We start from the raw sequence: 21,919 nt of genomic DNA, 5'->3' as shown, positions 1-21,919 counted from the left end.
ACTGTCCGTTGGTGTGCATATGCGCAGTGGAACTCCTTGAGCTCTGAACAGAGGGCATAAAGCATAGTGCAGAGCCAACATCTCTCCAGTTCCTTTTCTGACCACCAATGCAGAGATGATCCGCAGCAGAGGGGATGGAGGACGAACAGTGGAATACAGATAGGGACCACACATCTTGAAGAACCTCCATGTACAGGTAAGTAACCTCCATTTCTTCTTCGAGTGATTGGCCCTATGTGTATTCCACATGTGTGAGATTAGCAAGGTGGGTGGGTGTGAGAAGGTGGGTGTGAAGATGCAGATGTTACGGCCATCTGTTAAGACTGCTGTCCCCGTGGCTCTATCTGTAGTAGAAGACTGGACCAAAGCACAGTGTCTTTTCAAGGTATGTAAGTGGCTCCAGGTAGCTGCCCCTTATCTCCAGTAAAGGTCCCTCTCGCAAAGATGCCACACAGGTCGCTTGAGTTCTGGTGGAATGGGCTCTCACCGTCTCAGATGTGTCAGGGGATTATGAGCTAATTGGTAGCAACGGATGACGCAGCCCGCGATCCACTTATCGAGTCCACGACGGCAATAAAAAAAATCTGGGTGTTTTTCTAATTGCTTTTGTTCTCTGCAGATAAAAAGCCAGTGCCCATCAGATGTCCAGGGAGTGAAGCCTTCTCTTGTCATCAGAGGCATGTGGTTTTGGATAAAACACCAGTAAGGGGATGGTTTGATTTACATAAAACTCTGAAATTACCTTAGAAGTGAATTTCAAGTGGAGGTGAAAGGAGATCTTCTCTTTATGAAAGGTGGTATATGATGGATCTGCCATGCTCCAAGCTTGTTTATCCTTTTGGGTGATGTGATGGTGATTAGAAAGGCAACTTTCATCAAGAGATGGGACATAGAGCAAGTGGCTAATGGTTCAAAAGGCGGTTTGGTGAAAACTGAAAGAATGAGGTTGAGATCCCATTGGGCTGGTGGCTTCCCCATTGGTGGAAAAGATCTAATAAGTCCTTTGAGAAATCTAGTCAGTGTAGGATGAGTGAAGATAATATGGTCCTTAATAGGAGGATGAAAAGCACTGACTGCTGCCAGATGCATCCATAGGGAACTGATAGTGTTGTGTAAACAGATCAGGAAATGCTCAGATGTCGATGGGTTGACATTTTCAGGAGGCGTGAGAACCAGAACTATCTTGGCCAAGGGGCATGATGAGGAAGACCCAAGCTCTGTCATGATGAGGGTCTTGTGGTACCAATGGGATGGGTGGAAAGACATTATGTCTGTTCAGGGCAACAGAAGAGCCCCGGCTGAGCCCCGGCTCAGGGCTGCTCTGGAGCAGTACAGGGGGAGTTTTCTGTTTCCTTGTAAAGCAAAGAAATCCTAGGGTGGTATTCCCCATTGGTTGAAGATCTCACTGAGAACAGAATCGTGAATCTCCCATTTGTGGTGTGTTGAAAAATGCCTGCTGAGAGTGTCTGCTAGGGAGTTCTGAGCGCCTAGTAGGTATACTGCTGAGAGAGTGAGGTGATATCTGATACACCAATTCCAGAGTTCAATTTCTTCTACACACAAGGAGAGGGATCTTGTTGCCCCCTGCTTTTTTTTAATGAAGAAGATAGTTGTCATATTGCCTGACATTACTTGGATATGTTGGGATTGGATGAGTGGGAGGAATGTGTTTCAGGCCCGACAGACCACCCTTAATTCCAGTAAATTGATGTGCATGCTTGAGGGGTCCAGGTGCCTTGTGCGGTGTGATTGTTCATATGAGCTCCTCAACCTAATAGGTAGGTGTCCATGACTATAGTCACTTGGGTCTAGGGGTTAGGAAAGGAGTTCCCACCCAGACTGTCTCCGGCTTTGTCCACCAGGTGAAAGAGGCCAAAACCTTGTCTGGAATTGATACTTGGGCTTAAAGTGTTGTCCTTTTCTGGTGAGTAAATGGACTGAAGCCAGGTCCATAGGCAGTGGAGATGGAGCCTGGCAAATGGCTTAACGTAAGTGCATGAATCCATGTGGCCAAGAAGAGAAAAGCAAGTCCTGACTGTGGCCTGAGGTTTGAGGGCAACCTGTTTTAGTCATATCATGATGTCCTGGAATCTCTTGATGGGGAGAGAAGCTCTCACTGCAGTCAAATCCAAAGTTGCTCTTCTGAAGTCTATGGACCTCATGGGGTCAGAGTAGACTTTCTGTGGTTGACACAGATTCCCAGGGAAGATAGAAGACAGAGTAGGAATGTTGTTGCCAACTGGACTTCCATGCTGGATGTGCCCATCAGAAGCTGGTTGTTGAGATATAGCAAGACAGTACAACCGTTTTGTCTCATCCAACGGCCACTACTGAAAAGACTTTTGTGAACACCCTGGGTGCTATAGCCAGTCTGACTAGGAAGAATTCTGAATTGGAAGTGGTCCTGCCCAATGAAGAACCAAAGGAACATTCTGTGGGATGGGTGAATATATGAAAATAAGCATCTAGTGTCAAGGGCCATGAACCAAGTCCCCTCTTCCTGAGAGGGGATTACTGATGCCAATGTAACCATGCAGAATTCTAATTTTTGGATCAATACATTCAGTTGGCATCCACCACTGGATTTCTTCCTTCCCTGATATTGAGGGGGCACCCATTCTATGTCCCCTTTCCGGAGAAGAGAATTTACCTTGACACAGAATGTCCTTGTGAGAGTGGGTCCTGAAAAGGGGCCAGAAATGGGGTTTGTGGTGGGGAGGTGAGATAAACTCAATTATATACCCATGGTGGATGATGTCTAGTACTCACTTTCCTGTAGTTATTGCTGTCCAGTTGAGAGCAAAGTGGGTAAGGTGGCCACCAAAGGTGTGGGAGTAAGAAGTAGGAAGTAGGAAGTAATGCGGCTCTCAACTGTGCCATCAAAATGACCCCTTGGATGGTGGGTAGGGTTAGGTGACAGTTCATAGAATCGTAGAATATCAGGGTTGGAAGGGACCTCAGGAGGTCATCCAGTCCAACCCCCTGCTCAAAGCAGGACCAATCCCCAACTAAATCATCCCAGCCAAGGCTTTGTCAAGTCTGACCTTAAAAACCTCTAAGGAAGGAGATTCCACCACCTCCCTAGGTAACCCATTCCAGTGCTTCACCACCCTCCTAGTGAAAATTTTTTTCCTAATATCCAACCTAAACCTCCCCCACTGCAACTTGAGACCATTACTCCTTGTTCTGTCCTCTTCTACCACTGAGAATAGTCTAGAACCATCCTCTCTGGAACCACCTCTCAGGTAGTTGAAAGCAGCTATTAAATCCCCCCTCATTCTTCTCTTCCGCAGACTAAACAATCCCAGTTCCCTCAGCCTCTCCTCATAAGTCATGTGCTCCAGCCCCCTAATCATTTTTGTTGCCCTCCGCTGGACTCTTCCGAATTTTTCCACATCCTTCATGTAGGGTGGGGACCAAAAATGGGCACATTACTCCAGATGAGGCCTCAGTACTCCAGACTCCACTCAAGGATCCAAACATACAGCTTCTCCTCCCTTAGTTGTAGAGGTAGGAGAAGCTGTATGTCTGGGTCCTTGAGTCTTTTGCTTCTTACATGGGGGTTCATATGAGCGGTGATGATAGAATGCCTGGAGCTGGTCAGGGTCTAAAGGGTTGCTTATGATGTTTCCTCTTTGGGGCTGGGGAGTAAATGCCCACTGATCATAAGGTTGTTCTAGAGTCTTTTAGAGTGTGCAAAGACTGATGAGTCTTGAAGTGACACTTTGGTCACTAGCCTGCCTTCATCAATCAGGGCTTGGCACTGAGCCCTATCCTCCTGAGAAAGTCTGTCTTTAAAATCTTAAATTTGGCATAATTAAGGAAATAATATTTTGCTAACAATGCGTGGTAGTTAGAGACTCTGAATTGCAGACTAAACTATGAGAAGACTTTCCTAACCAAGAGATTGAGTCATTTAATGCCCTTATCAGTTGGGGGTAGTCTTAAGAGTACCTTTCTGTAGCCACTCGCACCACTGGGGCATCTGGCATTGGCCACTGTCGGAAGACAGGATAGTGGGCTAGATGGACCTTTGGTCTGACCCAATATGGCCGTTCTTATGTTCACTAAGAAGTTGAGTGCTGGATGGAGGAATAAAAATTCTGCCCCTTTAGCTGGTATGAAATATCATTTCTCCACTCTCTTTGAAGTAGGAGGGCCCAAGAGGCAGGGGTTCCAGGATAGCTTGGTTAACTGGAAGGCCAGAGGAGATTGTCCCAAAGGCCCTGTTGTCTTGGACCTCTTTGAGGTATCTACAGTCCAGTTTCCGCCCTCCACAACAAATCCTAGTACTGCTTGTGATCATCAGGAGGATGGTGGGATGAAGGAGCAACCGCTGCATCCCTGAAGGGGACCACGTACCAGTCAGAACCAGCTTGATCTCTTCCTCCTCTGCAAATTCTGATGAAGCTGGTTGGTATCAGCTGAGAGAGGAGGGACGGTATGATTCCCACATAGATCACAGGCATCTGCTGTATGGATCCCATGGACCCCAGTAAGACCAGCAGGAATTGACCAGACAGAGAGGACCCCAAGGCATCAGGCACCAGTGATCCCCTGCATAGGAGTATTTGGAAGGAGGCAGGCTGTTCCAATACCTTCCTTGGTCTCCGACCAGACCTGTTTCCCTTGGGTGCGGGAGGAACCTCACCACATGCATCAGACACACTTGACGAAACAATAGGCTCCTGTTCTACTGGCGGCACCGACGGAACTGGTAGGAGGATGTTAGATGTAGATGTAGTAGGAGGTGATATTGTTCCCCTCAAGGTGGTTTCCCTGGATGTAGGGTTGTCTCTAGGAGGAGCCTGACTTGATAACAAGGGAGATGTGAGTAAGACAAAATGAAGGTATCTGCCATTGATGTAAAGGTTTGGGTCCCCCCTGGTGTTTGGGGGGTTCATAGGAGGGTATCGGTGGATCCAACTCACCCAAAGGCTAGTGTTCAGGGGATGCCACACGTAGAATGTTGAAGCCATCAGATGGGATCCCAGCACTGAACTCCAAGATGGAACTACTGGGTACCACTCCTTAGGTTTGAAGGGCAGAGCCAGAGCCAGTACCACTGTATCCTTCTTTTGTGCCTTTCCTTCTTGGACAGGTTTATGCTGGCCTACTTTTTTAGGACCCACACAAGAGAGCCCAACTGACTTTGACTCAGCTAGGGAGGGATCCTTTCCCTTAGGGGCAGATCTGGACAGAGATCTGTCCTTATGACTATGTTCACGTCTCCTACTCTCATAAGAGAGTTTCTTAGGCTTGAGAGTTTTTTTTCCTTGACTGAAGATCTCGTGTTTGGAGGGGGCACTGCTCACAGTCTGAGGATGATGTATGGGGGCAGGGGGCCTCCCCATCCTGAATCTGAAAGGGGTCTCATAGTCTGCTCCGTCTGGTGCTTCTGCAAATAGAACTCTTGTTTCTCACAAGTTCAGGGAGGGAAGGAGTGGCAGATACGAGCTTCCACAAGGAAACAGAGGCAGCACTGGTGGCTGCCACTAACAGAAAAGGAACTGGAGCAGGGGAGAGAGTACTTGAACCCCAGAACCCTTGGCATAGCCCCTCTTTGGAGGCCAGGGAGTAACTAAACTAATATGCTGACCATAAAACAATACAAACACTAAAATACTAAGCTATTAAGTTATTTACAAATTGCATTCACAGGTTTAAAGAAGACGAAGATCAAATGGACACAAGATTCTGACTCTACCATGTGGTGGTAAGAAGGAACTGGAGAGGCATTGGTCCACACTTCCTTTATGCCCTAGGTTCAGAGCATGAGGAGTTCCTCTGTGTATGTGCGGATCAATGGACACTGCTTACTAAAAATTTTGGAACTCAGGTGCATGGTGCACATGCGTACCCTCATGTGGAATATACACAGGGACCATCACTTGAAGAACATTTGCTTCCTATGAAATTGGAAATCAGGTGCAGAGTTTTGTGGACAATGTTTATGTTTTGAAAGACCTCACACTCCATTTTACCTCAGGCTCTATTCCCACATGCAGGTCAACATGTTCTCCATGCTGATGACAGGATTACTTATTGCCCGCCATCCCTATTGACTGCACATTCAAAATACACTGCTCCTCTTCAACATGTGATCCAATTAGCTGGATTACTTTAGAACCTGAATTGGTTTGTTATTAGATATAGTATTTTCAGATAGAAGTTCTCTCTTGGCCTTGAAGTCCACATTTGTAGAGGTCTGTTCATCCCAGCATCAAGTGCCATGATAGTTGAGAATGAGCCTAGAAAAATGAGTTATAATAATTCATGGTTTACACATAATTTCACTTTGACATTCAGATTTGAGCAGGTAATTTGATCTGTAGTCGCTTTTAATGGACACATGAAATAAAACACCATGCAAGACAACTGAAAACATTGACTTAAACAGTTATGGATTTTGCTTTCCTTTCTGGTGACATCATGGAAAGATATTACCGCCTTCAGTGACATTTATTGATGGGTATTACTGCTCTCCCTGAGCTCCGGGAAAGGGTATTACTGGCACAATCAACACCATACTTAACAGCAAAAAAACACCCCTTCTGACAGGTATGTTATGGGACTATAATGGCTAGCTACTCTAATTGCACAATCCTTTTGGTGCCCAGAGCGAGCACATGTCCCATTGCTGGCAGGTGGCTGTATGATGAAAATCCTGAATGCTGTTGCCAAGAGTCTAAAATCCAAAGTTAGAGCAAGTGTTACATTTACTCCCAATCCACCCCAGCCAAGGAAATTAAAGCAATAGCCTGAAATTGTTTCAATTACAGTCGGCAATCAATACAGTTGTTCAGTGTCAGCTCAAAACCCGCCGCTACAGCCATCAGCTCCTCACAAAATACCTTCCCCTGCTAGGAGTCTAGCTGCTCAGCGTCCAAGGCTAATGAGAACATGGAGATGGCTATGTTAAATATTCCCCTTCACTAAAATGCTAGATTAAATCTTGTGAGAACATTTCATAGAATCATAGAATATCAGGGTTGGAAGGGACCTCAGGAGGTCATCTAGTCCAACCCCCTGCTCAAAGCAGGACCAATCCCCAACTAAATCATCGCAGCCAGGGCTTTGTCAAGCCTGACCTTAAAAACTTCTAAGGAAGGAGATTCCACCACCTCCCTAGGTAACGCATTCCAATGTTTCACCACCCTCCTAGTGAAAAAGTTTTTCCTAATATCCAACCTAAATCTCCCACACTGCAACTTGAGACCATTACTCCTTGTTCTGTCATCTGCTACCACTGAGAACAGTCTAGAGCCATCCTCTTTGGAACCCCCTTTCAGGTAGTTGAAAGCAGCTATCAAATCCCACCTCATTCTTCTCTTCTGTAGACTAAACATCCCCAGTTCCCTCAGCCTCTCCTCATAACTCGTGTGTTCCAGTTCCTAATCATTTTTGTTGCCCTCCGCTGGACTCTTTCCAATTTTTCCACATCCTTCTTGTAGTGTGGGGCCCAAAACTGGACACAATACTCCAGATGAGGCCTCACCAGTGTCGAATAGAGGGGAACGATCACATCCCTCGATCTGCTGGCAACGCCCCTACTTATACATCCCAAAATGCCATTGGCTTTCTTGGCAACAAGGGCACACTGCTGATTCATATCCAGCTTCTCGTCCACTGTAACCCCTAGGTCTTGTTCTGCAGAACTGCTGCCAAGCCATTCAGTCCCTAGTCTATAGCGGTGCATTGGATTCTTCCGTCCTTAGTGCAGGACTCTGCACTTGTCCTTGTTGAACCTCATCAGATTTCTTTTGGCCCAATCCTCCAATTTGTCTAGGTCCCTCTGTATCCTATCCCTGCCCTCCGGTGTATCTACCACTCCTCCCAGTTTAATGTCATCTGCAGACTTGCTGAGGGTGCAATCCACACCATTCTCCAGATCATTTATGAAGATATTGAACAAAATCGGCCCCAGGACCGACCCTTGGGGCACTCTGCTTGATACCGGCTGCCAACTAGACATGGAGCCATTGATCACTACCCATTGAGCCTGACAATCTAGCCAGCTTTCTACCCACCTTATAGTGCATTCATCCAGCCCATACTTCTTTAACTTATTGGCAAGAATACTGTGGGAGACACTGTCAAAAACTTTGCTAAAGTCAAGGAACAACCCGTCCACTGCTTTCCCTTCATCCACAGAACCATTTCTGCCTTGGAAGAATGGAAAACCTCTGCTTTGTGCACTTAGGGAAACCTGTGCCAGTTCAAAGAAAAGGAGGACTTGAGGCACCTTAGAGACTAACAAATTTATTAGAGCATAAGCACTCGTGAGCTACAGCTCACTTCATCGGATGCATACATTGGAAAATATAGTGGGGAGATTTTATATACACAGAGAACATGAAACAATGGTGTTACCATACAGACGGTAACAAGAGTGATCAGGAAGGGTGAGCTATTACTAGCAGGAGGGCGGGGGGACCTTTTGTAGTGATAATCAAGGTGGGCCATTTCCAGCAGTTGACAAGAACAGTAGGAGGGGAAATAAACAAGGGGAAATAGTTTTACTTTGTGTATCGACTCATCCACTCCCAGTCTCTATTCAAGACTAAGTTAATTGTATCCAGTTTGCAAATTAATTCCAATTCAGCAGTCTCTCATTGGAGTCTGTTTTTGAAGTGTTTTTTATTGAAGAATTGCCACTTTTAGGTCTGTAATCGAGTGACCAGAGAGATTGAAGTGTTCTCCGACTGGTTTATGAATGTTATAATTCTTGACATCTGATTTGTGTCCATTTATTCTTTTACGTAGAGACTGTCCAGTTTGGCCAATGTACATAGCAGAGGGGCATTGCGGGCACATGATGGCATATATCACACTGGTAGATGCGCAGGTGAGCGAGCCTCTGATAGTGTGGCTGATGTGATTAGGCCCTATGATGGTGTCTCCTGAATAGATATGTGCCAGTTCAGGAGGGTTATAGATCCTTGCTCCCCTTCATTATGAACTGACTTAAGACTGACTGAATATATTTCTGATGCCCCTTTGCAAGTCAGACTACTAGAAATTAGTTTCATTTGCTCTAGATTTTTTTTTTTTTTTTTTAAAGCAAAGGAAGGCTGTGTAAGGGGAAGGAAATGTTTACCTGTTAAGTTATCTGAGACTTAATTCAGACTGGATAGGTATTCTTATTCAATACCTGTCAATCAAGCAAAAAGAAGCCAATGAAAGTGACTTTGAATAGAATATTACTAGAAATGGTCAGTCGAATATCTAAAACACACACCTGGAATCAAGACAAGAAGAAAATTGGACTGAAAATTAACAGGCAAATTCATCCCTAATACTACTGTTTTAGTCAATGGAGTACACAGAGGATGAGTTTCACCCACAATATGTAGGTTGACATATTGCATCTAAAGACCAGTTATTTACAAGTGGAGGGAATTGTCTTTACTTAAAAAGTCTCTGTTTTATCAAACAAGATTGGTCACTTTTTACTATATGCATAGTCCTCTAGGTACCAAGAGAATCAGAAATCTTCTCCCAATCACACACAGTGGTTTCCAATCTTATTTCACCAGAACCAAATTAGCAATATGAAAGTGCCTCTCTTATCCATTTTAGCGGCTTTAAACAGGAAGCCATCACCATTCTATCTAAGGAGTAAAACAGATCAAGTTTCAAGAGTTCATGGAGTCTTTGGATTTTTCTTTTTTCTTTGGCAAAAGCTGTTTGGAGTATTTGTTGTTGTTTGGTCGATTTGCTTATTTCAGGTGTTTAACATGGGGGGGGGGGTGAGGGGACAAGGTAGAGTTTAGGTAGATGTTGTCAGTGTTGAGTGTCATTCTTTCTATGGTGGAAAAGCTTTTTCAAATAGGAATGTTGTGCAGTTTCCTACAGATAGTTGGCCCCTGGATTTGCCTAGTCTCCTTGGAAAGCTATTCCATACCCTTAACCGAGAATGTTTTGTTCCCAGTTCCCATGTGCTTTGTGATCTACCTTGTCTCAGAAGAGCACAACTGCTGACGCAGTTCATAGATCAAAATTCAGTGTAATGCAGATGGGACTTGATCCATTAAATGTATTGAACATTAGGACCTAGAATTTAAATTGCCATGTGAAGTCAGCTGGGAGCCAGTAGAGTATGGGTTTGATGTCCTCATAGTGGCCTAGAGGGCCCTGCTAAGATCTGTTCTTCATTGTGCTAGCTTACTATATGCATGTAGTGCCTATGAGTAGCTGCCCAAGAAAGTTTATAATTTACATGGACAAAGGAAGTTATTTTACATATTTTACAGATTAGGAACTGTGATAATCCCAGATCTGCCATTGGCCTGATCTGTGACCACAAGTGAGTCACTTGACCTCATAGGGACCTCTACCGACTATAAAACAATACAAACTATATTTGTCATTGTGGCAGGGTGGTCACCCCCTCATGCCTCGAAGGGCTTAAAACAGCCCTAAGAGAGGGCTGTAGCCAGAGGAAAACTAGACTGATTGGGGGAAATAGCCTCAGTGGGCCCTATAAGAGCGCTGTTAGCCAGGAGCTGAGAGACTCAGACATGGAGAGAGGAGGACCTGGCTGTCTGGGAAGCTAAGGAGGGTACCTAGGGAAGAGCAGTGCTGGGGAAGGGCAGAGGGAGCTGGGGAGCTCCAGCCTAGCAGAGCCCCAGGCTGCAGGCCGAGGTAAAGGCCCACGAAAGGGTACTAAAGCTGCAGAGGAGCAGCCCAGACCGAGACAGAGGCAGCTGGTCTGACCCCTCTTGCCGATGTGTGGTACAGACTGCAGTCTGCCCCAGGGAGCGGGGGCTAGACTATGACTGACAGTAGCCACTGAGGTTAAGGGGATGGGGGTTCCACCTGGGAGGGGGGACCCAGACTGAGGGGGCACTGCCAGGGGACAGAACCCTAATCTAGAAGAGCACCAGCATCCAGGAGGGGCACGGGGCCAGTGGCAGGCAAGATACCGACCAGCAGAGGGTGCTCCTGGCTGAAAAGAGCTAATTCCCTGGACAACCAGCAGGAGGCGCCGCAGTGGTGAGTCACTGCCACGCAACAGTCATATGGTATATACCTATCACTTCTTTACCAAAGTGCGGGAGCTGTTTAACTGGGCACAGCAATGTTACACAACACTTTAAGACAGTTAGTGAAGAATACTATTGAGTTGTAACCCTCTAGAATCTCCCTATCCCAGCTCTGCTTGTGGTTTAGGGCTGTATATTACTGGGTTTCCGATTCAGAAGCCATTTTTCCTCACACTCCAGATTCCCTCAAGCCCACCCTTGCCTGGGGTCTTGGCGTTTTACCTTCTGCTTGGACAAGGGAGGAAATGTCTTTTGCATCACTGTTGAAGCATAGAGGGTCCCTTTGGTTATTCATATTACACTGCCTCCCACCCAGTGTCCCGTGTCACAGTCACTCCCTTTTAGGGGTTGCAGTGGTGGTCTCTTGTTTGACTGGAAGATAAACTCCTTCAACAGACATATGTTGCTTATTAGCTTGGATCACAGAAGGTGCCAGAAGACTAGTAACACCTCCCTTATGAATGAACATGACATTTCCACAATCCGCGAAGCTCTGCGTGTCCAGCTGCCCGAGAGCAGCACAATGGGATGTGGCTCTGTTATTCCAGCTGCGTACCATCTCTTTGCGAGGAGTGTGAAAAAGTGATGCAGTGCCATCTCATGTGAAATAAAATTCAGATCAAATTAGACAAGGTGATGTTTTCTTAAACTAAACCTGCTTTCATATTATTCATATTCAATATGAATATTATTCATATGTGGGGCTGAGGAATTGAAAGCCAAGAAACTTTATTGAGCGAGAACATTGGACTCAAAGGTCACCACGACATGCAATTTGAAGCAATGTACAGATTAAAATAGTCCTCTAGTAAAGAAACCACACACTTAACTCTTCAGATAAATACTAACCAATTTATTTTAGAAATACAGATGCCGAGATTTCTTGCAATTACCAATGGAACTTTAACATGCCATTTATTATGGGATATTTAATTTTGTTTTAGTTATTTAGAATACCTGGCTAGGTAAGGATAAGCCAACACACTCATGCTTGCTATAAAAATATAGCTGGATGCAACCTTCCAAAACTAATATTCTGAGAATCTTAGGAATTTCTAGCGGGGGAAGAAAATGCAATGGAACATTTTCACTCGAAAACGCTTGCAGACTTCTACAGTGTGTCAGCTGTGCAGAAACTAAAAGGCTCTTGGCAACTAAAATGCAGTGATCTATCATCCCACTTTACAGCTTGCCTCCATTCTCCCTCACCAAGATTTTTTTTAAATTCAGTAATTTACAAGGCAAACTGTAAAAAGGCCCCGAGGTGGTGGTTTGTGCAATATTTTTGCCTTATAATGGCAAAAATTTGTCAATGCTTTGATTAGCCCCAAGACACTGTTTTAGGTAGAACATTATAAAAACGCTGCCAAGAAACTTGGTGGCAATTTAAGGTGTGGGTGCGCTGAAAGGATTCATTATTGAAGAAAGTAGGTAAAGCAAACTTGTGCAACAAACATGCAGACTCAAGAATTGCTGTACTGTGATATAAGCATAATAATTACAAGGGGTCACTAGTGGTTCATTAGAAGAGTTTTTATAAACTCTAGAAACACTGGGTTAAAGAGCAACACAACATATGGGAAGACAACTATTGGGCTTCGTTTGGTTGTGTGGAACCTGAGAATCAATTTGAAACTAATGCAAAAGGTATTTAACGTCACACTTTTGTTCTCTGAACCCTGTTTCATACATTGTTCAATTGCTTTGAGTCAACTGTGTAAGGGACATAATTTTACAACTCTTCTTTGGGTAGATTTAGAGACACCACAGCACAGGCTACATTACATTCCCAAATAGAATGACTTGCCTCATGCATGTATGTATCAGTAGAAGTGCTCCGCTTTATAAAAGAAAAAATCAAATTCCACCCTCCCATGTGCATGAGTGACCCCTATTGCCACTGGTGCTCAGACTGGAGGTTGTAGGAGGTTCTGCTACATTTCTCGGCTAGCAAAGAGGAGGAAGAATGTAAGATGAAGTCATTAGCATGGAGCATCCCACCACTTTGTTCTCATCTGAAGCAGAGAGACTTCAATGGGAATTCTGTGCATTCACATTTGGCTCTCATTCTGCTGTCCATAGGGTTTAATAAAAAATATTTTGTAAGTTTTCCCCACGCATAGTAATAGTGCTTTAAAACAGCTGTTACCTACGGAAATACAGACAATTTATTTAGAATGCAAAGGAATTTTTCATGAGGTTAGAACTGAAGCCCCATCTTCTAGGGCAGATGGGGCCCAATTCCACAAGGTACTTAAGCATGTGCCCAACTTTAGGCATTTGAGCAGTCCCACTGAGTTAAATGGAATATGTTTGTGCTTGACATTAGACACGTGCTTAATACCTTGGCCTTAATTTCTGAATGCCTGTCTTTAAATGTTTCTTGCAATATCCTAAAAGTAGGTGAAATGCTATAGAAAGGCTAGGTTGACTAATGCAGTTAGAAACAAACTTTTGAAACTTTTAATGAAAATATAAATAGGATTTCAATATACCTCATTAAGGGGTTACACAGAAAATGCAGCTTCTAGACTGCAACTGTGTCTACTGTATCTCACACTCAATGTGTTGCTTTGTCAACCTACACATATCCACAGTTTAAATTAATGTGGGTTAACCTTATGGTGAAGTTAGAAAGTAACAGACTAGCTTATCGGTCCAAGAGAAAGGTTAAAGTGGGAAAGAAAAATCAGGCATGAGGAAGTAAATTAAACTTTTATTCTGCTATACAGATTTATATTTGAGAGCTCACAACTGAGCCCAAATTCTTGGGTATACAATATAGAAAGCAAGAGCAATGAAATCGAACTCAGACAAATACCAGGAAATCACGAACAGGCTGCAAAATCTGTTTTTCCATTAGTGAAGTTGTAAACACGTGTGCCAGTGGTAAACTACCTATCTACAATCAAACGGCATAACAGTTCCCATGTACTGACTGCACATAGTCTGGATTACTTGAGAGTGTCCATGAAATCCATCACAGCACCTTGATGTCTGAAAGCCAGACATCTCATACTACAGATGACAGGTGGAACCTGCTCATATAATGCATCTTTTAGGCTTTTGCCTCTGGTGAAGTAGCTCTATTTTAATCCTAAACCAGGAGTGGGGCAATTTCCATTGGTTAAATTAACAGATGACTGTTGAATAGTTAAGTTATCAATGTCTCCACCCAGAAATTTTGCCTGCTGGTAGTAGCAGTGAGTGTAGGAGGGGAGGGAATTGGTGTGAGTATCATTTACGTGGGGAGAGAAACTGTGTGAATCTTGTTTAGATGCTTATAAAAGATGCATGTTTCCACCAGGCTTTAAAGAACAGAAAACCCATCAGTGCAATCTTAAAATTTTAAGGATTGCAAAACTCAACTGAATAAGACGTTGTTCAAAAGTAGCAAATTCATGGTATTTCTGTAATACTGACTACATTGCTCAAGAGAAACTGTATATTGGAGAAGGTAAAAATATAATGACTGCTGGTCTTACCATAGATATATTTTTAAATTAACTTTTTTCCCCTCAAAAGATGAAAATAAAATATAACTAAATAACGTAAGCAGACAGATTCATACAAGGGCCTGATTGGCACTAAAATCTCTTTCAAAGAAAGTATTTAGAATGGACTCTGGTACCTGAAAAACAGCTTATAAATACCAGACAAAGAAAGGACTGGAAACAGAGTCAAAGTTTACCTGGACTGTGAATATACCATGATCCTGTGTTATCACTCTCAGTTACAAAGTTAATTTTCCAACACCAAAGGAACAGCTTTAATCATTTTTCCATAATTAAAACAAAGGATTATAAGTGCAACTTCATCTTCATTTCAGATTGCGGAGATCACCGTGGTACCGTCCACTACAGAATTCCTGTTGAAGCTTACTTGTCCGAACTTTTGCGCGGCCTGCGAAAGCTGGACATGTTTTCGTTCAGTGCATAGATCCTTCGGGAGAACTCCTCAAACTCCCCTAGAACTTGATCATCACATTCCACTGCCACAGCATGGTCCACCGGGATGCAGTTAAAGGCTTCTAACTGATCGCCAGTGCTGAATCCTGTTGCTTCCATCCCAATTATTTCCTCTGCCTGCTCGACAGTGCAACAAAGATCAGTGCTGAGGGGCGGATGGAACTCGCATGGCTGCTCGCTGCTTGCGCTGCCAGTGCATTCACTAGGCAGAAATGTTCCATTTATTGCACTAATACGTCCCAGGAAAGACTCCTGCTGGTCTTGGACATTATTCAGACTCCCATTTTCTGCATTTAAACTGTCACACAAATCCTCTCTTTTTTTGTTAGTTTCTTTTGAGAAGTCCAAGGAGGTATCTAAGGATGAGGCTGGAGATCCAGATTTTTTATCTGACTCTTCTACAGGGGCTGCAATGGCAACAGGCTGTGCTAATGCAGAGTTATAACTAGGAGGGGGGGTTTTGTACTGTAGTCTTTCATTTTCCGAGCTGGCTCGTTTCCGGTGTCCCTTATCTGGAGAAGGGGGCCCAGTAGATAAACTAACATCCAAGCCCCCGAAGGTAGAACTTTGTCTCTTTGGAACTGGAATTGCACTAGAAATATGATGCCGATCGCTATAAGATAAAAAATGACAAAATCATAGTCAGTGTGTGATCACAGCACAAGAGGTTATAGCCAGAAGAGCATCATTTCAGGGCTATGACAAATGAATTACTACTGAGCTCAGACAACCTATTACTTGAGGACTTCTAGAGCAAGACCAGCAAGTTTGGCCCTAGAGTGTTGGCACCCAAAATGTATCACTTAACGCTGTACACTGTAGAAGACATCCCAAGTTACAACTTCACTGACAAAACTAAAGCTCAGCTGGGGTGTATGTAGAAAACTCCCACTGTCTAAATGTCAACCAACCAAGAAACTATCATGTTACACTGATTCATATAATTACCTTAAAGTTTTCATTATCATGAAATCCTTCAATAAGCAATCACCGCAGTTGGAAGCACTATTTCGAGTAGAAGTTCCCAAAAGCATAGCCTATTGTGAGATTTCAGGAGGTATTGCACAGGATCTTGACTGTTATAAAATTAACTTGTGCTAGCAGTATAAGGGCTTGTAAACACTACAGAGAAACTATGGCCATCAGAACTCTAAGTATTGTTGTTGTTAGCAAAAAGCCAGCATTAGCTCCTGACCAGCAAAGACAGAAATGAGTAGTGGTGAGCCACACTATCGATTAAAATCAGTTTACATGTTACTCTACTCCACAATAAGTTTCTGAAAAGTGATTTGTAAAATACTTCAAATGCTCCAATTATCTGTATTTATTTTTTACATTAAATGAACATTAGCAACACAGCCTTCGCAAGCAAATTTATGATAGCAATAAGCAAATATGGCAGTGGTTAATAGTGGGAACGCTGCCCATGAGGAAACTGAAGTCAGCGACTCAGTTCATATTTGTTGGCAAAAAGACATTCTTTGGTAAACTGTTTGATTACTAAAGCTCTTGGGATATAGAGAACACATTTCACCTCCAAGTAACCAATTCCAATACAGCCATTACCAATCCCCTGAACAACTCAATCCCCTAACACTGTTGGCACATGTGACCTCCAAAAATCAGTCAAGTTTGAACAATACTCCCCTTTCCATTCAAGGGCTGATGCGCTTTGTTACTTCCATGCTTACTGTGGAGAGTACACAGCACTTTTCACTTGAACTCAAGTCGCTTTACAAAAAAAAGTAAGAATCCCAACTTGGGGAAAATGTGGCACGGAGAGAAAAATTACTTGTCCAAAGCTATAAAGAGAGTCAGTGACAGAGCTGGGAACAAAACCCATGTTTCCCAATTCCCAGGCCAGTGCCTTATCTTCCGGACCTCAGTGCTGCTTCGGGCCTCCCTTACAGCAAGCTTTTTTTGAACATACCTTTCATTAAGTTTCCATTTATAAACTTTTTACAAACAGTTAATAAATGAATAGATGTTATAAATATCTTACAGAGTAACATGTGTTCTAGAGGGTTTCAGCACACCAGGGGATGGCGTCATAGATGATCATAAGCAATCCCTACTGACCTGGTGGACTCCAACCATTAGCCATTTGTTAAAACGCCAACCATTTAACAACCCTTTATATTATCGATTTGTAAATAGAACCTTCATACCAAGTGCAACCCCCTTTTTTAAAAAAAACTGATGAAGACTGCAAGCAGGCCGTATATTTTAGTCAAGTATACCAGGGGTAGTCTATTTCACCTTTTTTTGTTACTCCTTTTAGCTTTGGATTCAGTAAACCACCACCAAATACTCAACACTAAGTATAAGATATTAGGTTCCTCAAATCCTAATAAGTTTTCCTTTCCTTCATTTCCTCTGGGTTTGCTGAGCCTTCCCTGTGAGATGGGAGCCTTAGTCTGAGAAACAAAGGAACAGAGGGGAAGAACGGACTGCTGTGTTTTCAGGAAGTTTCACGCTGCCCATTTAAAAAATACAGTCAAATAGGTTTTATATAAAGCATTTTGCTCCGCATGAAGCTGTAACATGTTTATGGCTATGTTACATATCTTAGAGATTTACTCTGAGCCCTGAGGGTTTATGAAGACTCAAGGCCAGACCACATTTCTTAAAGCATTCCTTGGCAAACTGTTTGGAGCTGACGGAAAGGGGCATGTCATTCTGAAGTTGTTTATGTGAAGTAATATTCTCATCTAATAAATAAATAGCTATAAAAGACAGTCACATCTGACTGCTCATTCACTGTTTAACTGCAAGGGTCTGTCTGGTCATTTAAGAAATAGCAGCTAGTTTTTAGTATAAAATGAAAGCTTATGTATTGATAAATGAGAATACTGTCTTTTGCCTATTTCTAGATATACTGGATAACTACATGGTAGAAAAAATTATTTCCTTCATGCATCTAGTGAATGGTCCCTTCTTGCATCCTTTTCCCAACAGATCTAGTAGCACATGCCACTTGACCTGACGGGGGTGGGGTGGGGGGGGTTGAACTCTGAATGTTGGCTGCCCAGTGAGGGGCTGAGCAGAAGAGAGCCAACGCCCCACTTGAAGTGCAGAGCACAGGGGAATAGACTTTCCTAGTCTGATGCCACTGCCATGAGCGTTGCTGGAAGAGGCCCATCTGTCGGTTGGGAGGAAGAGGTAGACAGAGCCTGGCCTCTTCCCATCAGTCTTGGTGGTGAACAAGAGCTTCACAATTGCAGCACCATTTGCTTAGTGAAGCAGGAATTTGGGTACAGCTACACTTGTGACACTTTGTCATCTGCCTGCCCTACAAGGAGTGTATGGCGTCTGTCTTCAGCAGAATCAGAAGTTGAACAGAAGAAAATGGAGGAGCCAGTCTGTACAGGGAACTCACTCAGCTGCGTGGGGAGAAGGACATGGAAGGCAGTGATTTGTCACTAACAGTTCAAACTGCAGAAAGAAACCCACTAGTCCAGACCATCAAAAGCACTGGAGCAGGACCAAGAACATGTGCACCATTATTTACACAGCCCAAGAGTATGCCATGTGACTCAAAGCACAAACTGCACATGGCTTACAATCTCACTTCACAAAGGGGCACCCCAGGAACAATGTTCCAAAATTATTTTGTGCAGTCTGGATGAAGACAGAGTGACCACTGTTTAGAATGGGCTTTTCATGTCTTGATCTATTTGATAAGTCTGCCTTCTCCATCACTAAATATATACACAATCTATTTTAAATGGTAATGTTTAAAAAAAACTATGCCAGAGGAGGGGGGAAAATCATTTATATGCAGCCCAGCACTAATCCTTTCAACCTCCAGTGCAACTCCTATTTCCCCTCCCTTCAAAAAGGTAGGCCACTCCATCAATTGATTCCAACATTAATTTATTCTGTAAAATTCAAAGATGAAATCATGCTCCTTGGGTTCTATAACAATGTCAGGGTCAATAGTCAAACAAGAATCTCTTCCTGCTAGTTGGAACCCCAGGAGAACCACATTGTCCAAAGAAGGGAAAGAAAATACTGCTTCAGACCAAAAAGAGCTAGACCAGCAATTGTGGAACTAAGCCAAAATATTCAAACAAAATAAGGCATGCCTCTTACAGCAGAAGGAAAAAACACGGCAAGATAGGGCATATATTTTAGAAAACTTGTTCGTGCTAGGACACAATGGCAGCTGCATAAACAGACATGCCACATTAACTATATTGCAGACATTTAGTGAATAAAGGGTCAAAAACAAGTTTAATAAAACCAGAGAAAGTTTTCTGGGTTTGTTCTTTTTTAAAACGATGGAACACATTTATAAGACCAGACTTTTTCACTGACACGTTATAAGTCGATGCGATAAAAGAGGTTGTTCATCGGCAAAAATAAGTAACTTCCTTTCCTTGCAAGTAGATCAAGTGTGCAGACAGAGATGTACACTAAATGATCCTAACAGTCTAATGCAGCAGCAATGCAAAATTAATTTCTAATGATTACGAAGTTACTTCTCATTTTTTTAGAATTTGAGCATGCACAGGCTGCTGTAGCTTCTCTAGGTCTACAGGAAAGTCATGTCTGGCCATATTTCTTGAACAGTAAACAGAAGAACGAATGCACTGCATCGGAACACTTTTACAATGCTCAAAATTATGGGAGGGGCCACAGTACATAAGATACAGTCCCTCCTCCTCAACAGTTTACAATTTAAGGGCCTGATCCTGCAATCAGATTAATCAAGGCAGAATCTTAAGCCACTCTGCTGAAGCCAATGGGAATCTACCCATATGAATCTGATGGTAGGAGCAGGTCTAACTTCAGATATGACAAAAATCAGAGATGGGAAGTTGGGAGAGGGGTTACAGAGAGAATTGCTAAGTTATTTGGCATTTGCTACTGTTCACCACACTAACACACAGTTCATGTAAATAAAACAGGGCTTACATTTAGAAGAGTTTACAGATATTAAATTGCTCTAAGCAGGAAATCAACTTGATCATTCTGCCGCAGGACATTCATCCCATCTGGAGTCAGCAGAACAATGAGAAAAGGGCTAAGTGTACTGCTGTTCTAGGAACATGATGTGCATCAAGGAGGGTGGTGGGAGAATGATCAATGAACTGTATTCACAAAATGATGGTCAGACTGGAGACTGGGGGCAAACAGTATAATAAACTGCAGCCACAAGCCAGGTGTTTCAATTGTAAGCTCCTTGGGGGCAGGGCTGTGTCCCTATACTTCTGGTTCAATAATTAAAATAAAGGTACTATACTTCCCTATTCTGTACTGGATTCAGACTGGCCATAGGCTAAATGAAATATACAAATTTAGGGAACATACAGGAGCAAATAGCTAAATAAAACAAATAGGACAATTAAGGGCCAAAAATCCACAACTAGAATAATTAAAATCACAAAAAAGTGCTGGAAAAATATCATGTGAGTATTCTCACTGCAACAAGTTTAGGACAAATTCATCCCTAGTGTAATTCCACTGAAGTCAGGGATTAATTTGTTCCCCCCCCCCTTTTTTTCAAATAAAGGCCCATCAGAGCCCACATACTTATATTTTCCTTTGTCTCCAGTTTTCTATTATATTACCCCAGTCACACCAATGGCATAGCATTTTGTTTTACTTTGCAATGGTTAGAACTTATGTTTAAGAGTATTTATAGTATTCTACAATCATAACCTAAGAGAAAGCACAAGAACTTGAAGGTTGATTCTTTTCTACAACCTTAAATATGTACTGGCATCTAGAGAGGAGTATATACAAGTTACTTCCTACAAAATCAGTACAAATGAAGTGCGAAAGTGAGGGATTGTACAGAATATGCCTTCCCTTAACTGGATGGTGTGACTTATGGTCTTCCATTCTAAGCCTTCAAATATTTCCCCATGGATGGCAAACAATATTTGACTAGATTGTGGATTTTAGACAAACAGCAGGTTACTTAGTTTTGCAACCAATTAAATAATGTACTCCGTTAGCAAGCTAAAGCTAATTGGCAGAGGATTTTTTTAAAAAGTTACTTCAGAAGATGTGAAATTCGTTTGTCTAGCAGCTATAGAGACGGACGTCTATCTACTCAATTGGTGGCAATGCAAGACTTCCCAGGCTGCCCTGCTAAGGTACAACCCTGACAAAAACTGTTTCTAAGGACAAGTTAGTTCAGCTTCCAATCCCAGATACTTGGCTCATCTTCTGAGACTGTAAACAGATGTGGACCCCTGTCCTCTAGGAATGGTCTGAGACCAGAGAAGTATATGAAATGATTTGGTAAATTGCCATCAGACTTTCAGTCATCAACTTGGACCAGACTGGAGTCAGTGACATATGGGGCAAAATGAAATGCTATTATGAAGTGGAATTTATAAATAAAAATTGGGAAAACTGACATTTACTGAGCATTATAGATAAGCATATTACATCAATGACAGAATCTGAATGTTCCAATTGTGTCTGGATTTCAAAAAACCATATCATAATGAGGTTGTAAGCCTTACAACATACATAAAGTTACTTCACTAGCAGCCCAAAATAAAGCAGTTTCCTTTAAAGTCTGTTTAGAGTGTTCTCTCTTCACTGATTGGTAGTAATACCTTTCGACACCCTCAGAAGCACCTATTGTGCAAGAGACAGGAATTCTGCTGTGCAGCAACCTGGGAGTTCAGAGAGATTTTTTTAAAATCTACAATATTTCAAAGTGTTTTTTTTCCAGTCAAGAGATGCGAATTGTGATCTGTTCACAGCTTTATTGTTCAAAAAGTTCTTTCAATCAGATTCACTTCTGATTATTTATTCTATCTATAACAGTCTCTCAAACAATAATGTATTATGGAAGACAGAATACAATTCACAGTCTCAAGTATGTATCTTTCCCTCCCTACAAAATGTTTCCTCCGAGGAACATTACTAGATCACAGC

At 42.8% G+C, this 21,919-nt stretch overlaps 1 protein-coding gene across 1 annotated transcript in view; it reads right to left on the bottom strand.

Annotated features, from left to right (window-relative positions):
* Positions 1-13,744: 13,744 nt before the first annotated feature.
* The window catches only part of UVRAG (UV radiation resistance associated), a 166,408-nt gene continuing 158,233 nt past the window's right edge, over positions 13,745-21,919 (bottom strand). Inside the window, exon 15 of the mRNA XM_077841751.1 lies at positions 13,745-15,629. Coding sequence (XP_077697877.1) covers positions 14,927-15,629 — 703 coding nt within the window. The 3' untranslated portion in view covers positions 13,745-14,926. The remainder of the gene's footprint in view (positions 15,630-21,919) is intronic.

Source organism: Eretmochelys imbricata, chromosome 1 (assembly GCF_965152235.1).
Source record: "Eretmochelys imbricata isolate rEreImb1 chromosome 1, rEreImb1.hap1, whole genome shotgun sequence".
NCBI lineage: Eukaryota > Metazoa > Chordata > Testudines > Cheloniidae > Eretmochelys > Eretmochelys imbricata.
The sequence above is the reverse complement of the archived record's forward strand: the minus strand, read 5'-3'. Positions and strand labels throughout refer to the sequence as shown.